Here is a 23,352-nt window from a genome sequence, read left to right on the forward strand (position 1 = left end):
GTGGAGAGGAGAAGCTCCAGGGAGACCTCTGAGACCTTCCAGGGCCTAAAGGGGCTCCAGGAGAGCTGGAGAGGGACTGGGGACAAGGGATGGAGGGACAGGACACAGGAAATGGCTTTAAACTTAAGGAGAGTTTAGATGGAGTATTTAGGAAAAAGGTATTTATTGCAAGGGTGGGCAGGCTGTGGCACAGAGCAGCTGGGGCTGCCCTGGATCCCTGGCAGTGCCCAAGGCCAGGCTGGAGCAGCCTGGGACAGTGGAAGGTGTCCTTGCCCATGGCTGGGGTGGCACTGGATGAGCTCTAAGGTCTTTTCCAGCTCCATCATTCCGAGGTGATTCCCAGCATCAGAGATGTGCCAGTTCCCCCAGGCCTGGCACGAGCAGTGACTGTCACAGCAGCCCCCCGTGCTCCTGAGCCACCACCTCAGCCCAGACCCCAGCCAGCTGCTCCAGGCAGGAGGCAATCTTCCTGATGGAGTTTTTGCAATAATTTTCAAATGTAGGTCAGGATTCGTGGAAATTGCCTGAATTTTTAACTGCATTCAAATTAACCCCCATGTGGATTTTTTAACGGTGCCTCTGAACTTCCTGCTTAGCTGGAGGAACATTTCTCTGAAGGAAAATGTGGGAACAGCCACTGGTCACGTCCTCATCAGAATAAAATGGAATCGTTTCACATCTGGGTTTAAAGGCAGACTGAGCTTTCTAAAAGTAATTGATCTTTGTATAAAGTTTAATATCTTTACAACCTCCGAGTCTGAGGGCTGCTGGGCTTGAGAACTTGTGCAGAAGGGAGCAGGCAGAAGGAACAGACAGATAAACTGAGGGACATTTAAAACCCAGCAACTTTGTAGGCTGAAATTAAACATTTTTATGTCTCCCAACTCAAAACAATTCAGTTTTCACTGCCTGCTGTGCCTTTACTGGGAGGTTCTCTCTTGTGCAGTGATTTAAAAAGATAATTAAGAGGAAGAAATAATTCTCTCAATGAAAGACTTGTTTTTCCTTTTTTATCTATAACTTCCTGCTTACTTTGGGTATTTTATGGAGTTCCCCTTGATAAAGTGGCAGTCATAAAATACAGGGGAATGTAATCATTGTGCTTTAATTAAAATGAAATTTTAAAAGGGCTTCTGGTTAAATGTTGGCCAAGGTTTATCACGTGTGTAGTTCTTTTTCAATGGGTATTCTAACCCTAGTATTGATTTAACTGATAAATTAGATGATGCGGATATTGATAAGTTGGGGGATTTTTTGTCCATCTGGTGATATTTCTATTATTTCCAGTATGGTCTAATCCAAAGCCCCTTGGAATTAATAGGGGCCATAAATTGGGTGATTTCTGCTCTCTGGTTTAGCTCCTAGTCATTGCTTTAACTGTGTGAACAGGACATAAATTAACACACTACTGCTGTAACTTCAATTGTACAATCGAAGTTTTACTGCATGCAGTAAATTCTTACCTAGCCAGCCAAAAATTCCCTGTAATTCCATGGCAGGGGATGACTGTGACTGGGTGTGGGGCTGTTCCCCTTGTTCCCAGCTGGAATCTCACTCCACCCCCTGGTGCCTTTGGAGTCTCCTGGCAGCTGTAGGGTGGCAAACTCTTATTTTATCTTCAATACAAGATGTTACAATTAAAAAAAAAAGAAAGAAAGAAAGAAATTGTCCCAGAATCACCCATACATCACGAAGAAATTTTGCCAAATATTTGATGTATTAAACTTGAGCTGACAGCTCCATCTATGCAGAAGGAAAAGTGGAAAATACCAACATGGCCGGAAATAAGTTGGCATCTAAAGTTAAGATGCAGATAGGGGTTGAAATGTTGGCAATTAGCATTTTTAGGGGTATTAAAATGGGGTTGAACTGGCTGGTTTGACCCAGCTCTGGGACGTGTGGCTTTGATGGCTGGAAGCTGTGCCTCTCTGCAGCCTGGATGGGGATGAATTCCCAAAATCAAGAATGGTTTGGGTTGGAAGGGACCTTAAAGCTCAGCTCCTTTCAGCTTCTCTTGACTTGGTTGCTCCAAGCCCAATTTGGCCTTGGGCACTTCCAAGGATGGAGCATCCAAAGCCTCTCTGGGCACCCTGTGCCAGGTCCTCCCCACCCTGGAGCCAAGAATTCCTGCTCAGCTTTGGAGAACTGGCTGAATTTAATGTGAACTCCCCTCTTTATCCATCCAGACTCAACCCATGCAAGGTGGGAGAAGAATCTGCTGCTGAATCAGGGCTTTAAGCAGGGAAGGACTTTAAAATCCACAGGTGGCTTTGGTGCTGGTGCACATCCAGACCAAACTCAGGACACTCCTGGCTCCTCTCCTCTCCTCCTGTGCCTTTTGAGGAGCTGTTGGCAGCTCCTGGGCTGGCAGAGGCAGCAGGAGCAGGCTCTGCTCATCCCACCCCATGCCAGGCTCTGCTGCTCACAGGGTGGAGGGACAGGCAGAGCCCTCAGCCAGGGCTAACAGCAGAAAACCTTTCTGTTCACACCTTTTGAAGCCGTTACACACAAATCAATGTTTGCAAGCCTTGTTTCCTTTCATCTGCTGTCTATCATAAGCAAACCAAGGGCTTCATGTGATCTCTCAATAAATCCTGGTGCAGCCATCCCTGAGATGCCGTGGAGCTGGGCTCATTATCTGCTGTGGAGATGATCCTTGTTTTGTCTGGCCAGGGGCTTGATTCCTTCAATAATTGATATTCCAGATTGAAAACAAAGCTGTGTGCAGCACCCCTTCCTTGGCTACCTCTGCCAGCTGCTCAGCACATTCCAGCTGGAGAGCCCCTGGCAATGAAGGAGCTCACAGGAGCTTTATTTATTTATTTTTCCTACGCTTAGTTGCAAGGATGTCTTTAAAAAAATACACTCCTTCTATAAAAGATGGCAGAGGCAGGAAGAGGCAGTAATTTCATGTAATCTGCATAGTCAGTGTGGGGAAATGCCAGTTTTCCTCTAACAGGGGTTGTAAACAGGCAGTTTATGGTGCTCTGCTGGAGAACCGCTCCCATCAATTACACCCAGAGCAATTTCTTTGTTTTCATCCCCAAGTTTGATTTCCTTTTATGTTTAGCAATTAAATCAGAGCAGGAGGATTGTGTTGTGTGTTCCAAACAGCAGCAGGGATTACAGGGAGGTGGCACCAGAGTCACTTTGTTGTGCTGTCAGTCACAGGTCATGGCAGGGGAAGGGTCACCTCCCCTGGGACAGCCAGGAGCTCCTGCCCTGCTCCCATCTCAGAGGCTCCAGCCACAGGTTTCAAACCATTTCTCACACAGATTTGTTGGCCCAGCATCTCCAAGGAGCTCCCAGGTGCAAAGCCCCCGTGGCCATGGGCAGGTGGCTCTTGGTGGCCAAAATCTGCCACTGCTGTGCCCGTGGCAGCCTCCAGCTGCAGTTCTGAGGGTGTGGAGCTGCTGACAAAGGTGCTGTGTGCTCAGACACCAGGTTGTGCTCTGCTGGAGCCTATTTATGCCCTGAATGCCAACCCAGAATAACCCAAAGCACATCACTGCCTGAGCAGCAGAGCTGCTTCTCTTTCCACACCAAACACCAAAAAATCTGCTGCTCTGTCTGAGCTGCACTCGAGGGAGCAGATGCCTCCACTGGCATCTGTTGGCTGCTTGGCTTCATTTTGGAGGATTTGCTCTCCCAGTGGGAGGGAAAGCTTTGTGTTCAGGCCACACTGAAGACTTGAGCAGCTCAGTGAACTGATGTCAGGGCTAAACGAATCTGTTCTGGAGGGCCATGGTCAAGGCTAGACCTCCACAGAATTGATTCCCTATCAGTTTTTGTGAGGATATTTAATCAAAATAACACATTTAAGTGCAAACCCAGACTATTTCACAGCAAAATATCACCAACTGGATCTTGACTCAGCTGTGTCTTTAGTTTAGATTTGCTAGGAAACAGTGACCTCACCATTTGTGCAGTCAGAAAAACCCCAGAGGATGCTCGAGAGCGGCGCTGCGCCTTCACTTGAAATCCCAGGAGTGATCCTGGCCTCACTGCTGGAAATAATCCACAGATAATGGGAGGAAAAGCAGGCTCGGAGCCTGAACATTCTGTGTTTGGCTGTGCTGTCTCCCTGGGTGGGTTCTGCAGTTTCACAGCAGCAGCTGAGCTGATGGGCTTTGCACCGTGAGCTGCTCCAGCTCCGCGTGGAAGTGGAGAGAGATGAGAACCCAGAGCAGGCTGTGGGCAGGAGAGCTGCTGAGAGCAGCAGGGCTGGAGGCAGGGACCTTCCAGCACGCACAAAAAAAGGGATTTAATTGTAAAGAGGATGGCAGGCAGGTGGGAGGTGTGGCTGGGAGTGGTCTGAGCTTTTCCTGGGCAACCTGTGTGTCGGAATCTGTGGTATTGATGATTCCGAGATTCCCTGCTCCTCTCCTCACTCAGCCTCCCCAGCTCCCTCAGTTCCAGGCAATCTTTGAAGGGGAAACAAAACACTAAATAATCACATAACAGGGATATCAAAATGATTGGTGAGGGTCATTTTTTCCCCTCCCTAGATGATTTTTGGATTTAACAAAGCAGTTAAAAACATTTGAGGTCCAAGCATCTCAATTATCTGGGTTGGAAGCCTTCTGCCAGTAATAGGTGATGAGGGAATTGTTGTTTTGATAGCCTCTGTTCCCAGGAATACACAGAGAGCTGCCTTCTCACCAGCTTTTCAAAGTTAATAAACTCGCTTGTTGTTTTTCTTCTCCAAGTTCCATTTTATGCTCTTAAGAAAGCTCTAATTTGTACCTCTGAAGGAAGGCAAAGCATTCTTCAGTGTAAGTGTGTGTGTGTCCTCTGGACTGGGAACTCCCTGAAGAGCTCCTGTGGAGAAAACTCTCCTTTTGTCTTTGAAATCAGAGGGATTATTCTGTAAACTCCAGAAGTGAAAGGTAAAATGTCATTAAGATGCTGATTTTGGAGATGATATGGAAATATCTTCAATATTTTCACATCATATTTTTTTTGTCTCCTGGACAAGATGCTGCTGTCTGATAATGTGGATTTTGGGAACTGGACTTATCCAAAAGGGAATGATAGCATTGAATGTTGCTTATCTAAATTTGTTTGGAGATTTGACTTGATTCCTTATCTGAAAGCAGTCATTTAGGGATAACAGGAGCTCCCTTGGCAGAGTCCTGGGAGCTCGTGGTGCAGCATTCTCTCCAAGTGAGACAGAGCTGAATTAACCCTTATTTCTGCAGGAAATGTCTGCTCAAAAGTCAGCTGGAGTTTGATATTCCAGTCTGACAACTTCTTTTTGCATTCAGGGGATTGCCAGTGTGGCTGTGCTCTCAGAGGCTGCTTGGAGACCAGGAGGGGCTGGGCTGGCTGAGCTCTGGTTCACAGCTCTCTGCTGGCAGAAAAAAAGCAAAATTTGACATATAATTATCTTCTGCTGATGGTGGACTGGTGATGATGTGGTTAGGAGAGAAGAAGTGGACGTAGGAAATACCAACTCAAATATTTTTTGCTGTTTTGATTTGTGTTACTCTCCCCAAAGCTGGTTTCTTTTGAGGTTTATTATTTATTGCTTGGCTATAAATAGCTCCTCGTTTTAATCTCCCAAAACACTGCACTGAAAATGTCACTTGGTGTGAAGGTGGAAATTGGCTTTAAATTGGTGAGTTTTAAGGTAACTGATCCAGACACTCTTTAGTAAAAGTCTCTCTAAAAGAGGATAAATTCTAATTTGTGGAAAAGGCCAGGCTAGGAAGTACCACTGCTTGTAGTTTTTTATTATGATAATGTTGCTCCTTCTTGGAATGAAGCTCCTCAGAATTTGTGGCTGTTTGTGTGTGGATGCTCTCTGAGAGCTGCTGCCTCAGGTGAGCATCTCCCAATTCATCCCTTGATGGAAAAGGTTGAACAATAAACAGTGAGCCCTAATTAACACCCACAGCCTTAATTTAGACTTGTGTCCAGCCACCCTCTCTCCTTGCATGATGATTTATCCTTGCATTATCCAGGTTTTCCAGGGCAATTCTGAGTTTCCTGAGGGTGAGAGACACAGAGTGAGGGGTGTGATGGTGCAGTTAGTGGCTGGTGATTAAAAACATTTAATTACTATTTTTTTTCGTGTGGAAAACTGTGATTCAAGGAACTTGTGGCTCAGCTGGAAATATCAGTATTTAGGGTGGATTGCTGCTTCCAAGGAGCTTTCAGTAGTGATCCAGGTGTGCAGGTGACACTGGATGTTAAAGGTATAATCCAGTCCCTCTAAATCAGGTTTTAAACTGTGGTTTTAGGTTCTGCATAAAGATAAACTGGGAATGTTGCTTCCAGAGCGAGTCAGCAAGGGAAGGTGTTGCTGAGAGGGATTTCCATCTGTAATTCCAGCAGCAGAGAAGCCTCTCCCTGTGTGCCCCACTGCTGGCAGAGCTGCCCCACAGCTGGGTTATTGGGAATATGTGGGGTGAGCATGAATCAGGCAGCACTTACACCCAAAAAACCCTCATGGAACAAACAGAATTTAAACTGCAGAGGCTGTGATTGGTGGCAGTGGCGCTTCCTGAATGATTCCATCAGGAATCCTTGCTCGTGCTGCTGGAATTCCGTCTGTTGGGTGGGATGGATGCAGCTGTGTGGCAGCCAGGACGTGGCTGGGGCACAGCTCACCAAAGGCCTGACAAGTACAAATGGCTGGGCTGAGCTGGGAAATTCTGTCTGTGGAGCTGCTGGAACTTCCCTGCTCTGGGGAAATGAGATCTTTATCCAGGGAATGGGAATGAGAGCCCAGAGGGGAGCACAGTGTAAAATCTCACTTTGTTTTCTCAGACAATTAATTTTTGGGGCAACCAGACTGGATTTTGCCTGGAATTCAGAATGGCAGGGGAAGCCCAGAATGGATTTTACCATTTGGAAAACACTCTTGGGGACAGAGTGGGATTACTGGGGCCTTGGTGATCCTTGTGGGTCCCTTCCAGCTTGGGATATTCTGTGATTCCCATTTATCCAGGCACCTGCTGCAGGTGTGCTGCTGTTTTATCAGGCACAGTGTGCCTGTACCTATCCCACAGTGTGGGAATTGTGTGCAGGCACAACTCCAGGAGGGATCATCTCAGATCTGAGCTAGACCAGGATCTGACAGATGTGCTGTGAGAGTGAGGAGAGCTCAGGGGGAGCTGCCCTTCATCTCTCCCACCTTTCTTTTCAAAATCCCCTTTGGTTTTTTTGGTTTTTTTCCTTACACAAAAGAGAAAGTTATTGTTTATCTAAGAACTTACACCCACCAAAGAAAAAAAAAAAACAAACCACAAAAATAAACACAAAAAAACACCCAAAACCAGAACTCCCACAGCAAAAACCAAAAAACCAAGAATTTTTTTTTTTTGAGTGCTGAAAAAAAAAAAAATCAATGTGTATGCATCAAAGAAGTATTGCTGTGAAGTTTGCAATTCTGGGGACACTTCTTTCAGGCAATTTCTATTTTTGGCTGCTCAGTTTGAGGGTCACTGATGGCAGGTGCTGGAGAGAGCCTGGGCCTCTCCTGGCGCAGGCCCGGATCTGGGTTAGAAAGCTGCTCTCCCTTCTGCAGCCAAGCCTGAAGATTATTTTTATGATTCTCCACCCCTGTTTCAAAAGCTGGGTGCTGCCAAGGAGGTTTTGGCAGCATGGATGAATGTCAGCTGGAGGGAAGCCGTGAATTCCTGCTCCTGCCCTCACCTCCAGCATCACCTCCAGCCTCACAAGTGCCCCATTAGTGCCCAGTGCTTTGTGCTCTCCCCCAGCTCCTCCTCGGCCGAGGTGATTAAAAGATGCCTGTTGGTTCTGTGTGTGCAGCACGCTTCATTAGCAGTGATTTATTTGGGGGCTGAGCAGGGCTGCAGCACACCAGTGGGCAGCAGCAAAATGGGAGCTGAGTGCTAAGGATGCTCCTTGCTGCTGCTGCTGCTGCTCTTCAGGGGTTGTGGAAAACGCCAATCACTTGGTTTTTAAAAATGTTAAATGTTTAATAATAATCAAATGGTTAATACAATTAGAGGAATAAAGTTTAGAGTTTGGATAATTACAAGACAAGAAAAAGCAAAAAATTATGGACATCCAGATGCTCTCAGACACTGAGTCATGAAAAGCATCCCTGGTGAACAAAGGAATCACCCTTAAACCAACACACTTGTTGCATATTCATATATCCTTCATAGTTATGCATACATTCTATTTAAAACAAGAAACTCTCTCTGTTGTATGTCAACTGTTTCCTTTAATCCCCATGGGGTCTTTGAGTCTGAGCAAGGCCTGAAGAAATCAGTTTATTCTGATAAGAATCCATAAATTCCTCTCCTTTGGAAGATTTAGGTGCTCCTCGAAGCGAGTATCTCATTCCAAAAAAAAAAAAAAAAAACTTCCACCACATCCATAGTCTCTATTTTAACATTATGTTGGAACCTAAAACTGCATTTAACACACTATGTAAGAGAATTAATACAGCATAACTTTCTAACATTACACATATAATATTCATTGTAATATTTGCAAAAAGCCAATCATAAAATATGCATTTTTCACAATGGTCTTGATGCCTTTTTGGGATTATCTAAAAACAGAGGTCAAACAAAATTAAGGGAATAAAAAGCTGTTCTATTTATTGAAGGGCGTTCAGGTACATTTAGGGAAGTTTAAACTCCCCCAGGGGCTATACCCAAAAATGGATGATGGGTCATGGGTTTTCACATTTTTATAAGTTCGGTCCATTTGCATATTGGGGGTGAATCTGCCAATTCCAGCTGCAGGTAATGAAGTCACTGACCCCAGGTTTGCTCCCCCAAATCACTTTTGTTCCCATCTCTCTGGCCTGAGGCAGTGAGGGGTCCTTGACTGCCAGGCCTGGAGAGGAATTGTTGTGTCTGCCCCAAATGGGGAAGCAGCAGCTCACACTGTGTGTGGAGTTTGGAGTTACACACTGAAGAACTGCAGGAGTACAAACAGATGGAAAATATCAAAGCTGAAATCCTAAGGCATCAACCTCAGGTGTGTTCTGCAGGTTTTCCTTCAGAATATTCACAAAACTGAGAGGTCACGTGGTGCAAATTTATCTTAAAAAGTATTTTTCACATTCTGAATGCACCCATAGATATATCAGCCTCAGGATTTTAATTTCTATTTTGCTCTTACAGAAGTTCTAATCATGAAACACCCAAGCAAAATTACTCACACATCCATGCCCACAAATGCAGAAAAATTCACCACAAATATTTCTACTCCACGCTTTTTTTTCCCCCCTCCTACCTACCTGCAGTCAGAGCTCTTGGAGTCAAGTTTCTTTGGCAGAATCCAATTAGGAGCAAAGGTACCTTTCAAAAGAATTTGCAATGGCTGCATTGCCAGAAGTGAAGTTAAAAAGACATCTGCACACGTGTGGTGGCACTGGGGTTTCTAATGGGCTGCGCTTCCAGACTGAAGCTCAGCAATCTCATTTTCATCTCGAAAAAATAACCTGTGTTCTGCTGAAACTGCCTCTGCTTCCTTCTGGAAATGAAATATTAAACTTTGTGAGTTTTCAGGCCTTCAGCAGCAGCAGCACAAAGTCCCCTGGGATTTTGTAGTCAGGAAACATTTAGGGTTGGGAAGGATCTTTTCAATTATGCACCTTTTGCTCGTGCACAAATGTTGCTTTTCCTAAAGCTGTTGCCATAAAAAGTCGATGTGTTTGAATAGTTCTTGCAGAGCTCTGAACAAAGGCCCTGCTGATGTGAACAGCAGAAATATTTACAGGGAAACATTTGGAGAATTGGACTCATTCACATGTGAAATAGGGAACTATCACGAGAAATAGAATTGCGGCCGTGGCTTGAGAGCCACCATCATTTAACCTTAGAAAAATATTGAGTGGTAATCATCTAATTTGCTTTTCAGAGCTGTTTATGCCAAGACAGGCATCATTTCTCTTTGGGGGGAACTTTCTGTCCTGCATTGCCCTGTGCAGACATCAGGGAGTGGAAACTTTGCTTTGAGGCATGCACACCTCTGGTGTCTGCTGCTTCTCTGGAGCAGCTGCTGAATAACTGAATAACAAAAAATTTCAGCTTTTTCACTGGAGTTAAAATATATTTATTGCCCAGAGCAGCTGGGGCTGCCCCTGGATCCTGGCAGTGCCCAAGGCCAGGCTGGACACTGGGGCTGGAGCACCTGGGACAGTGGGAGGTGTCCCTGCCATGGCAGGGGTGGCACTGGGTGGGATTCAAGGTCCCTTCCAACCCAAACCATTCTACAATTCTATATTTTTAGCATAAATTGTGTTTTTGACTGGAATTGAGAACCAGTGATTGTGTCAAAACTTGATGGAAGAACAGAGCTTGCTACTTTTAATATCTTTGTAAGCTAGCAATTAATTTACATTAGTCACTTTGAAATGCTTTGTATCAGTGTTTAAAATGCTGAGAGAAGAATTATTTCCTGAGTAGAAAAAAAACCAAAATGAGTTTGCAAACCCTCACAGCAGCCAGAACTTTCCCCACATGGGTCAGGGAATCCATTTCCCACAGCTGGGTCAGGGCAGCTGTGGCAAGAGCTGAAGTTTTTTTTTAAAATTTATGGAAAAGAAGGGAATGTTGTTTTGTTTTGGTTTGGTTTTTTTGTTAGTCCTTTGTGCACTCTAGCAGATCCCTGTCCGTGGGTGATTCCCAGGAGCTCCTGGCAGTAGGTTAAGTTGATAAATGCTTATCAACCTCTTGTGTTTTTAATGAGGTATCAAATACTTTGAGTGATTGCTCTGCTCATTGCAGGAAGAGAGGGAAATAATTGCAAAGCATCTCCGGGCAGGGTAAGGAAGAGAAAATTTGTAGGGCTTTATTGATGAGGATGATTAGTGGGAAAACAAGAACAGGGAAGAGTTTCAACAGCTGCTGAAATCCAAGATTTATCTCAAATGTCATTTAAATTGGTGTAAAATTCGTAGAAATCCCTTGTGTAGCTGCTGTTATAATCAAGAGAATTTGGTACTTGGAGGAAAATTAATATTTTTCCACAGGTCAAGACTCTTTAGGGTGAAAAAAAAAAAACATTTCTGGAGTTCACTATAAACAGTGTAACTTCTTCACCATGTCAATCAATATAGACATTTTCCTTCCAAAATTAATAATTAATACTCTAATCATTGCCTTAAATAGTTTAGTATTCATTGATTGGCCATTCCTGCTGCCCCCAGAACACCCCATCAGTCTGTGTGAGAACAGACAAATTTATGCAATTAATCTCTTCCTGCTTCAAAGCTGCATCTTCAGATCAGAGGCTAAAGATCCTCAACCTTCCCAGCGCATTGAACCTGACTTTATTAAAAGAATTCTCCCAGTTTTAGCTCACAAAAGCAGGCAGAGATCTCTCTTGTTATTACTCACACAGTTTGTCTTGTAAGCACGAAGGCCCCTGAACTTCCAGTCCTCACCGAGATGAATAAATTATAAGAATGTGTGTCTGACCTGATTTATTTATTTTTAATATTTAAATGCCTGCTCTGGAGCGGTTCCTTTCATAAATGAAGGCATTTTTTCCCCCTTGGGTTGCATGGAGGGGGGTGGTGGAAGTTCGCAGTGATCAGCTGAGGAAGTCTCAAATATCTCTCAAATTCCAATTATTTACAGGTTGTAATAGGGGGCAAGGGGAAGATCAGGTTTTGCCTGCAGATGTTGTAAGGTGGATTTTTAAACAGAATTTTAGAGCTGTGAGGGTGGAGGTGGAATGGGGAAAAAAAAATCCCCTTCCTTGAGCAGTGTGGGAAGCTTTCCTGCAAAGTGTTGCCTTGCAGAGATGGTGTCCTTTGTGTGCTGGATGATGTTTGCACAGAAACGTTACAGAATAGAGAATTATTCTAATTGTCACTTTAATCTACAGAGTTCACTCATTACACCAGCTCACCCCAGGGAGGAAGGGAGTGAATTTCCTGAGGGCAAAATTAGGAGACAGCAGAAGTTCCACAGCTCCAGGTTACAACTCTTAATCCTCACCTGCCACCCAGACACCTGAAATGGTCACAAATCACTGCTGGGAATGATTTGAAAGTCAATATTTACAGAAGTTTCTTTGCTGATCCTCAGATACATCTCTGCTGGAAAGGGAGAACAAGCTGTCAGGAGCAGCAAGCCTAAATGTCCTTGCAATGTGTTTTGTTTTACAGATTGAAGCTGGCCTGAGGTCTCCAAGGAGCCCCGTTCTGCTCTGCAATCCCTGGGCTGGTCTCTGCCCCCAGAGCTGAAGATGAGGTTGCTATGGGAGCTGCTGGTGCTGCACTCGGTCATGCTGTGCCTGGCAGGTGAGGTGCCCTCTTCACATTTGGGAATTCACACCCCCCTGCTTTTCCCACTGATGCCCCATGGTTCATGTGCCAGGATGAAATGCCCACATCAATCCCTGCATGTGCCAGGGATGAAATGTTCACATCAATCTCTGCTTTTCCCAGTGATGCCACAGTGCCCGGGGTTCATGTCCTAGGGATGAAATGCCCATGTCAATCCCTCCATGTGCCAGGGATGAAATGCCAACATCAATCCCTGCATGTGCCAGGGACGCCATGGTGCCCCATGGTTCATGTTCCAGGGATGAAACGCCCATGTCAATCCCTGTTTGTGGCCATTGTTACTGATGAAATGCCCACATCAATCCCTGCATGTGGCAGGCATGAAATGCCCACATCAATCCCTCCGTGTGCCAGGGATGAAATGCCCACATCAATCCCTGTTCATGGCTGTTGTTACTGAACTCATCAAGGTGAAGCTCATTTTATTCTTGATCTGTGTCTCCCAGCCCAAGCAGAGTTTCTCAGAGGTCTGCTCTGCTCCTTTCCTCTTCAAAGCTGCTGGTGGTGGAAGTTGTTTTCCCTCATTCCGTGTTAAGCTTTCCCTGCTCAATTAAACCTTCGTGGAGTGGAGCTTTAAATCCCATTAAAGTGGTGTTGTGTTACAGCTGAGCCCTCGCTCCATTTAACAAATAATTAGAATAACATATTCCAGCCATACAACCATCTCCTGCAAGTGCCCTTGTTTAACCTTTCCAGCCCAAGCTGCGATGTTCAGAGCATTCCTGGAGAAATTCCCAGAGATTTTTTGAGGGATGTGCCTTTTTCCTGGAGCTGAAACTGTTCTTGAGAGCATTTTGGGTTTGCAGAGGCTCAGCAGAGCTGGTTCCAAAGCCTGCCTGGTCAGTGGTTGTAGGAGCCCCTGTCCTGGAGCACACCAGGACTGCCCAGGGCTGTCCTGAGTCTCTCTCTCTGCCAAATCCTTGATTAATCCCTCCTTACCCTGCCATGATTTTTCTCTCACATGTGTATTGTTCTGGGGGAGGGTGTCAGCCTTTAATTAATGTTTGTGTCACCCTGGTGTTAGCCTGGATTGCTCTAATTTACCTGCTGCTCGCTCAGACTGGTTTACTGTCTTATTTATTAACTTGATTTCTCCCCTTTTCTTTGTGTTCACTGTCAGGTTATCTTTCCAGCATTTTAGATAATAACAAAGTACTTAGAGCAGTGCTCACTTTTTTTCTGCTTAGCTCTACTGAACACAAAGCGACTTTTCTTCCGGTACTTAGGGGTACCTATTTTTGAAATTTGGTTCCAAGTCTTTCTAAATGTGCTTTGACAGTTTCTGAGCTGGCAGAAAATTGGATGCAGAGAGATTCTGCAATGCAGAGCCCCCACGTGTTTTGGGAATTGCAACCCCAGGGAAGCTGGGCTGGGGGAACACAGCGAGGATGAGCCTTTATTTCAAGCAAATAAATAAAAGAGTGGAAAAACAAAGCATGGAAAATATTTTTACTGTAATTTCTCTTCTTGAAATACCTATTGCAAACTGCGTAGGGTCAGCAAAATAAAGTTTCAGGGGGATGTGTTTGGGGGGGTTGCCTTGATCAGTGTTTAATGAAAATACATCTCTGCAGCACTGGCTTCCCCCCATTATTCTGCAGCAGCATTTCCCCCACTCTTTATTTTTTATATTTATTTAACTCTATTTATTATATAAATGCAGTGCACTGCATTTCCTCAGGTCTCAGATTCTCTGTCCTGCTGAGGGAGATTTAACAGATGTGTGGGGAGAGCAGTGCCACAAGTTTTGTGTGAGTTTTCGAGCAGGTGCTGAGTGAGGAAATGGTTTCTTTTGGCTGCAGGACACACTCTGGGCCGGTTTCTTTGGGCAGGTTTTAAATCTGGAATTTTCTGCGGCTGCCTGCAGCATTGTCTGAGCTGGCTGGAGGCAGGGAAGTGCTTGTGCTGTGGGAATGTTGGTGTTGCCGTGAGCAGGGCTCCCTCATTTGGGCTCTTTTTAAGGGATGCACTTGGATTGCTTCCCAGAGCCGTGGGAGTGTTTTGTGTCGTGCTCTGGTGTTATGAACACACGCACAGGTGGCTGTTCAATATTCTGAAGTGAAGGGGGAAATTTGCGTTTTCATGTTGAGCAAACCATTTTCTACCCTTGTGAAAGAAAAATATTAATAACTGAGTTATAAAATAGTAAAAAAAAAGTAGTCTGCAGAAAGTTGTCTACCAACCCTCCACAGTGCCTTGTGGACTAGGAAAGTTAAGCTCAATTCTTCCACCTGAAGATGGACTTTTTGGGCTGAAGTTGCAGAGGTGTCCTTGGTTCTGGGCTGGAAAAGGATTGTTCTGTGTGCCTGAGCTTTGAGGAGAGCTGCTGGCACTTTTTGTGGAGTTCAGAGTTCAGTGCAGAACTGGGAAATATGAAAGCTGAAACTGAGGGCATCAGTGGAAACAAAAGGCGTTGGTTGCACGGGGTGAGCCAAAGGGAGATGTGACTTTGTGTGCCTGCAATGCTCTGGGCAAGTCTGAAAGTTGAAATTTCTGTGTTTCTGGGACTTCTGTGCCATCCTCTGCCTCATTAACCTCCTGCAGCAGAGAGTTTCTCTGCTGAAGTTGTATTTGCATATTAATGAGCTGCAGTGGCACCGACATATTAATGTCTGAGTGTCCATATGCATATTTTATGGTGGGATTTAACTATTCACCTTCTGGCTGTGCTGTGGGTTAAACCCAGTTTAGCCCCCCCAGCTTCTCACTCACCTGCCTCCACCCCAGTGCAATGTGGAGGAGAACCAAAATTAAAACTTGCAGGTCGAGATAGGAACAATTTAATAATTGAAATTGGTTTGGTTTGGTTGGGTTTTTTGTTTGTTTGTTTTTCCTGTAGCTGTTTTTTTTGGTTGTTTTGTTGTGGTTTTTTTTAGTGGTGGTTTTGGGGTTTTCCCCAAAACATTTTTTAACAGGAAAATATTCTCAGAAACGCCTGTCCAGGCATTCTCTGTCCTTTGATCTTATGCTGACCCAGCACAGCAATACCCCAGCAGTGCTTCAGACCAGAGTGTTTAGAGCACAGCTGTGCAACTCAGGGGAGGGGAAAAAATGCAATAAAGAGTCAAATGTTTCCCACTGTGAGGCAAACCCCCCATCATTTATATCAATACATTCCAGTGAAATCAGGCACCCAGCTCTGTTAAAAATCAAACCTCAGAATTCACAAAGAGATGAAGATTTGAATTCATGCTGCTCTCCAAGCAGCTGCAGGTTTCGTACCAGAGAAATTCAGCTAATTTCATGTCTGAATATAAATAATTAAAGCTGGGAGCCCTGTTGTACATATTAAATTATGGTCTCCTCTAAACGAGGCCGCAGTTCAATTTGTTCAGTGTGGCTCTTTTTCCTTTTTTTCTGCTGCTGTGTAGCTCCCTCTGCACTTTGATGTGAGCAGGAAGCTGGGAAATGATTCATCTCCTGTGGCCCCACAATTAATTAATTAATATTTTGGTCAGCTCTGCAGCACTTTGCATTTCTGGTTGCTTAATTTATGTTTGCACAGCAGAGGAGGCAGGGAGTGACTCCTGATACTCCTCAAACACTGGGCACCACTGGAGAAGGGTTTGCAAATCAGATATGCCTTGCCTTCATACTTTAAGTGGGATTATTATTATTATTATTATTATTATTATTATTATCATCATCATCATTATTATTATTATTATTATGTGACTTTTCATTTCATTTCCAACTCCTGGATTTGGAAATCCCTCAGGAAGAGGTGTGCCCCCCCCTCCCAGCAGCAGCATCTTGCAGGCGAGTTTTGAGTGAGTAGGACTTGGATCCACATCTCTTGACTGAGATGAGAATGGTTAAACCTGGACAAAATTTACTTTAAACTGAAGCTGATGCCTCAGGTTTGAGCTTTTATATTTTTCAGGTTCTGTGCTGCTTTAGTGTGTGGGTCTGGGATTTATATCAGGGGATGGTGAGCTCTGTGCACAGAGCAGGGACACAAAACAATTCCTGCTCCAGCTGGGCACCAAGGACAAATGATCCAAACCTCAGCCCAGGAGCACAAACACCGTGGGCTGGAGAGAGAAAAACAAGCAGGGTGGGACTGATGGGCTGGAGCTGGAATGGGACAATGAACTCCAAGGTGCCAATGGAGCAGAACTGATCCCAGGGAGAGCCCCGGGAGCGCTCGTGCATTTTGGGACCATTTTGGTTCATCTTGGGTTCATTTTGTGCCATTTTGGTTCATTTGGGTGCAGCCCTGGCTGGGCTCTGGTGCTGCCCAAGGTGGGTCCATGGAGGAGATCCTTGAATAAATCCCTGCTTTATTCTGTGACTCTGCCCAGCCTCTGCTCCAGGGCAGCCTGCACAAGGCAGCAAAGCCAGAAGACTTTTGGCTGCCCAGGTGGGGCTCTGCAGCATTGCTCAGCTGTACAGAAAGGAGAGCTAAAAAAATGTAATTTATGCTTATTTAGAGATTATGTGGCATGTTTTTCTGTGATTGAAGAAGATTTGAGTCAGCCTCAGTACCCATTTCCCTTCCTGATCTGCCAGCAGCCCTTGCTGGATGTGACCTGATTGATTTAGGCCATCAATTCCCAAATTAGGAAATCAGAGGCCATATCAATGCCATCTCCTCATTTTTTCTATACAGATGATTAGGTATATGATGTTTTTCTCTGTTTAACTCTCAAGTCCATCTGGGCAAATTGAATTGCCTCCTTCTCAAAAGTTAAGAAGGTGAGATGGTGCACTTTAAATAAACCAGGGAGTAGACAGACATTTTTCTAAGCAGATGTTCCAACTCTCTGGCTGTGTATTGATCCCCTGTGTGTTTTATGTGATGCCCCTTTTCAATTTAGCTCCTTTGCATTTGAATTAGTGTGTAGGTATTGAAATTAAATCTCATTTAGGGACTTACAGAAATACCCACTTTTCCACGCATCTATCAAATTAGGGAGGATATGGACCCAAACTGATTATTTATTGCCAGTAAAAATGGGTTTTATGGCAAAATTGGAGGTGATTAGTGGGATGTTTTATAGGTAAAACACTGTGTGATGCTTAGAAAATCTAAATGTTATTGGAAGGGGGCTTAATTTTGTAAAGCTTGGGTGGTCATGGGGAAGAAGAGGAGGTGAGGGATGTGGTGCAGTGGGAATCCTGCTGGGAGCTCGTGTTGGGTGCAGGGCAAAGCCTGGCTTAGCTGGTCAAAAACCTTCTGGTGGGGATTTCCTCCCTGCCAGGGCACAAAATCTCTGCTCCTTCTCCCCACGCTTTGGAATTTTCATCCTTTAGGACACGGGGGGAACCAGAAGTTCCCAGAGAGATTTTTGGGGTGGAATCCCTGGGTTTTGCTGCAGCCCTTGGAGCTGACGTGGCTGGAAATGCTGTTGGCAGCGATCATTTTCACTTGGGAAAGGAATAAAATTCAATCCAGGCTGGATGACGAAGTGCCAGGAATGAGGACAGCCCCAGAATCATTGCACATGGGCTGGCCATGAAAAAAATTATTGCACATGGGCTGGCCACAGAAAATGAGTCTCCTCACCACCCCAGCCTGATTTTGTAGGGTAAAATATAATTATAAATACAATAACATTATCATAAAGAACATAGTAAATAATACTATAAAGTAAATAATACTATTCTTTACTTTATAATAATACCAGTAAATAATAATATAAAGTAATAAACCAAGTGATGCACAATAAAACTGTTCAACACCCACTGACCCATGGCAGGTCCTGCCTTGAATCCTGACCAGTCCCTTCCAGCTGCAAACACCACACAAATACAGGAGCTTTAAGAGATTAATTTCTCCTGGAGCACATGGTTTGGAAAACATTATATAAACACTCTACTATTTATACTATTTTATATATTATTATATAATACATATAAATGTATATTAAATTATTAGATAATATAATATAACATAACATAACATAATATATCATAATATATCATAATAGAATAGAATAGAATAGAAATATATTTATCATATTTTATATATCAGATATTATATATTTATAATATCTATTATAAATGTTATAATATATATTATTTTATTTATATTTTATATATTATATATTTTATAATATATATATTCTGTTCTATTTTATTCCATTCTATTCTATTATAGTATAGTATATGACAGTATTATATTATAGTATATTATATGACAGTATATTATATGACAGTATATTATAATATTTAGTATAATATATATTATATATATTATACTATAATATATTATATTATACTGTAGTATATTGAAACATTATATTATATTCAAACACTATATTATTTATTCTAATATTATTTTATTTATAATTATATTTTACCCCACCTCCCAGAAATTCCTGCTCCCTCCTTCAGCCAGACCTGCTTGCCACGAGGACTGCAGTTTTCCAGGGTTGGGGCCATTAAACAGAAGAGGTGCTGATGTGTTTTTGCAGTTCATGCTCAAAGTCAGTCCATGGCAAATCCACGGCTGCTCCCAGTTAAATGCTGTGACAGGTCGTGCTCTGAAATTAAGAAAATGCTACTTCCAGGCTGCACTGACTCATTACTGCAAGTTTTAGGAAAGATTTCCTGTGCATTCCAATGAAAAAAACAAAATTTTCCTGTTGTCCCCCCAGTGCTTCAGCCTGATGTGGTGTGCCTGATGCGTTTGGGTTTTTTATTTTGCAGTAAAATACACATATTCAGCTTCATAAATCAAGCTAAAACACCATTGTTAAATAGTCTATATCATATTAATTACTGTGTAAAGCAAGGCAAGCATTGCAACCATTTATAATCCACTACTGGAGAAGCTGCTAATGAATGAGACAGGTAACTAATTAGCCAGCCAGCAGCCAGCATCTCCAGCTGAAGCTGGCGACTTTAAACTTCATTAAACTTCCCAGGTGTTGGGGAAAGTATGAAAAATACAGCTGTCTTAATAGGTTGATGTGTCTTAATTCCAATTTTCTGAGTTGAAATGGCTGAAGGTTGCATCTGTTTTAAGGGATGTTGTAATTTATAAAGATTCCCATGGCTGTCTTGCACGGCTGAAAAGAAAATAAGCAGTTTGTGTGAGAAAGTTTTGAGTTTGTCCAGTGCACGTTGGGAACAGCATAGACTCAGATGTGGCTAAAATTCCTCTTATCCAAATAATTTGTGCATTTGTACCTTCTTAATTTGTACCTTTTAAATTTGTACCTCCTGCGTTGCCCTTAATATATCAGGTGGGGTTTTTTTCTGATTATTTAGGGGGTGCTTTTTATATTAATTTCCATTTCCTGGATTTGGAATCTGCAATGTAGATCCCTGACAGAGTTCTGAATACGATCATTGTTTTTACTTATGAAACAGGGATAATGCAATGGATGATCAGTGAGACTTGGAAGAAACAATTTTTTTCTTTTTCTTTTTCTTTTTTTTCTTTTCTCTCTGTCTGGATTTCATCATCCCTTTGAATGCCTAACACAGATCTGATGCCCATTTTGTGCATCCAGGTTTCCAGCCTGCTTTTTTTGGTTGGTTTGTGACCAAACTCAAAAAAAAAAAACAGTACAGGCAACTCTGAAACTGTAGATATTATTGTAATGGATGAAACTTAGTGCAATTCAAATTTAAAAAGGAGGAAGAGAGACAAGCTTTGGCTTTGTGCTTTTCTTCCTGAGGGAAGGAGCAGCTTTGGGAAGAGATGTGGGAGCAGAGCTCAGGCAGAGTGTTGGATCTGCCAGCATGGAAATGGTGACTAAGGAATAATGGAAAGAGACTCCCAAAAAATCTCTTCTGGACCTCAAAAAGGGGAGAGCTGGAGCAGGGAGGGCCTGAGGAGGCTGTGAAGGACAGCAGGAGAGGTGACCTGATGGGTGAGAGGGATCTGGAAATGCTTTTGCTATTGGGGGTGTTTGGTGTCTCCAGCCCCCGTGGGTTGGGCACATGGAAGCATTTAAGGAGAGGAACAAGTCTGAGAGGTGGAGCAGCTCCTGACCAGGCTGTTAGTGGAAGATTCATTCCTCAGCTGGCTCTGAGGAATAAAAAGCTCTCTGTGGCAATCTCGTGGTGCCTCTTTTGAGCTGGGAAGCCCAGCCATGGTTCTCCAGTCAAGTGGCCAAGAATTGTTATCAGGAATGGCTGCATCTCATTTTAGGAACTGGAAAAACTCTGCTGGCTTGTCGGAATCTGTGGTATTGAGATGATTCTGAGATTGTGGAAAGTCTCTGTTTTTCTGCCCCCCTGCCAAAGCAGAAGCCATCATTGGTCTGTGCTGGTTTCCAGGTTGTTTATTCTGTTTATCTCTCACATGTTCTGCTGCCCTGCCCAGCTCTGTCCTGCAGGGCAGCGTGTGGGGCTCTGCCCTCAGTGGGATGTGACAAACATTAAATACCAGAAACTCCCTGGGCTGCATTTACAAGAACGTGCCAATATCTGTCACCTACGTTGGACAGTGTGTCCCCAGCCTGAACCAACAGAAAAATGCCAACACCACAGTGAGACATGGAGGGCATGAAGAAGGAGAAAAAGGACAAGGCACACCCAATTTCCTCCAGCTTGTCCCCTTTGAACCCCTCATCTAGAATCCTAAAATTTGACTTTTGCACCCGGGCCACACTTAATTATTCCTTATATCAAACACTCAGAGCTGGTAATTGATCCTGTAGGATTGAAAACTCTTTTCCATGGGCAGAGATCACAGCCAGTGTCTCTGGGGGCTCTGTGCAGGGGGGTTCCTGACCCCTGCCAGGGTCCCAGGGCAGCCAGAGGGAAGCTCTGGATTCCCACACTGGCTCTCAGTTTTTTCGTAGCTGATATTAAATAATAGTACTGGGTGGTGGGGGGTGTGCTGGGCTCCCCACTCCCTTCCCAGACAGGCAGGACAAGCTCTGGCTCCTCAGTAACCTCACAAAAGGGAGATGGCCATTGCAAACAGGGTCATGAATTCCCCCCATTTCTCACGTACATCTGCCAGGCATTGCCTTGTCTTCCTTACAGCACTGAAATAATGTGGGTTTTTTTTAAATAGGCTCTAAAGCCTGTGTCCTTTTTCCTCTGTGAAAAGCAGAGCTTCCCTGAGTGTTTTCCCACTTGTTATAAAATAACACTCTACAAACAACTCATTGCTAAATAATCTGCAATGAATTTCCAGTATTTATCCATACTGACTTTGTTTTATCAAGTGTAGCAGTCACATTTATTGACCTCTGCTGCATTCCTGAGCAAACTTGAATCCTCTCTTTTTTTGTGTGTGGTTTTTTTTTTTTTTTTGGAATTTGTTGGTATATTAGGATGGACTATGGAATTTATCCCCTAATGAAAGGCGGGGGAGAGATGCCATCAGTCAGTGGGAGGAGAGAGAACCCAGTGCTCTCCCATGTAAATTATGTGAGTTCTGGAAGGGAGCCAGGCATTCATTTTGTTAAAATGGGGTCTGATAATTGAAACTAATTTAACATCGACCCCATTAAGTTGCATTTTATTGCTCATTTAATCCGCTTGTCTCATGAGCTCCCAGGACTGGGAAGAGGCTTTGGAATGGTTTTGGTTCATCAAAGCTGCAGTGAGTGCTGAGCTTGTCCTGTGGGGTCAGCACTGGGGTGGGGTCAGCACTGGGGTGGGGGTTCAGCTTTGGGCAGGTTTTTTGGGAAGATGCTTTGTCTGGAGAGCAGCTCATGGATGGTCCCTCCTCAGCCCTGTGGCCTGGCAGAGCCTTTCCCTACAGAATTCTGCATCCCTCTGTGTGATCCTGCATCACACCTTGTAACAAATCATCCCAGCCCTGCACCAGTGCAGCTCAAAATCACGGAATGGGTTGGGTTGGAAGGGACTTTAAAAATCATCCAGTGCCACCCTGCCATGGCAGGGACACTTCCCACTGTCCCAGCTCCAAGCCCCAGTGTCCAACCTGGCCTTGGGCTCTGCCAGGGATCCAGGGGCAGCCCCAGCTGCTCTGAGCAGCCTGTTTTAGAGCACATTTATTGATTTCTGTCAAAAATCTCCATTTTAAGCTGCCAAGGAAATGGATCCATTAGTTTTTAATTACAAGGGATTCCCATCTTCTCCTGCCCTGCTTGTGCTTTCCTCTGTCTCACTGTTGTCTCACACGATCTCTCTATTTCACCCGTGCTGCTTATGACTCATTAAATAATCTCATAATTGGTTCTCAGCCTCTGGGTGCTAATTGCAGCGAGGCACTGGGTGATGGTTGCAGACACAGAGCTGCATTTATCCAAAATCAGGGAGCAGGAGAAGGTGCAAGGACAAGGAGGTGCAGCCACGGTGGGTGTTTGTTTGCAAACACCTTCTCCTGGGGCTGCTACTGTGGGGATGGGGAATTGCTGGAGCTCTCCCTTGGGAAGAGGCAGCAGGAGAGGAGCAGGTGAGGAGCAGGCTAAGAGTGTGCCTGGCTTGCATCAGGGGCCCTGGGGACAGGGAGCTGCACCCTGCTCTTCCTGGGCACGCTGCAGTCCTGACCAGAGGGGCTGGGAAGGGCAGTGCAGGTAAAAAGTGCAGCTTAAACCACTCCAGGAATCACAGAGTCACACAGGGTCACAGAATCAGAGAATCACATAATCACTGAATCCCAGAACCACAGAGTCCCAGAATCACAGAATCACAGGGTCACAGAATCAGCAATCAGAGAATCACATAATCACTGAATCCCAGAACCACAGAGTCACAGAATCACAGAATCAGGGAATCAGAATCACAGGGTCACAGAGTCAGAGAATCACAGAGTCACAGAATCACTGAATCCCAGAATTACTGAATCACAGGGTCACAAAATCAGAGACTCACAGGGTCACAGAATCACTGAATCACAGAGTCACAGAATCTCTAGGATGGAAGAGACCTTTATGATCATCCAACCCAGCCCTGACACCTCAACTAAACCCTGGCACCCAGTGCCACATCCAGTCTTGTTTTAAACACATCCCCAGGCAGAACATTCCAGAACTTTTTCAGGCGTGTTGTACAAACCAGGAGGGAATGTCTAGAACTATTGAAAGTTGAATCCATGGCTGAGAAGCACGAGGAAAATCCAACAGGAGTTTGAATTCAGTGATCCCTGTGGGTGCTTTCCCATTCAGGATTCATTCTGTACTGAT

General features: G+C 44.3%; 1 protein-coding gene and 1 long non-coding RNA gene across 5 annotated transcripts in view; one reads left to right on the top strand and one right to left on the bottom strand.

Annotated features, from left to right (window-relative positions):
* LOC144247000 (uncharacterized) overlaps positions 1 to 23,352 on the bottom strand; it is a 708,772-nt gene that overhangs the window by 369,022 nt on the left and 316,398 nt on the right. The gene's annotated exons all lie outside the window — the stretch shown is intronic.
* Positions 1 to 23,352, top strand: part of LOC110469855 (contactin-4) — a 276,501-nt gene that overhangs the window by 131,465 nt on the left and 121,684 nt on the right. For all 4 annotated transcript variants that reach the window (XM_021529011.2, XM_021529010.2, XM_021529016.2 and 1 more), the window contains exon 3: positions 12,110 to 12,244. In XM_021529011.2, the coding sequence (XP_021384686.2) occupies positions 12,190 to 12,244 (55 nt within the window). In that variant the 5' untranslated portion in view covers positions 12,110 to 12,189. The remainder of the gene's footprint in view (positions 1 to 12,109; positions 12,245 to 23,352) is intronic.

This window comes from Lonchura striata, chromosome 12 (genome assembly GCF_046129695.1).
Source record: "Lonchura striata isolate bLonStr1 chromosome 12, bLonStr1.mat, whole genome shotgun sequence".
NCBI lineage: Eukaryota > Metazoa > Chordata > Aves > Passeriformes > Estrildidae > Lonchura > Lonchura striata.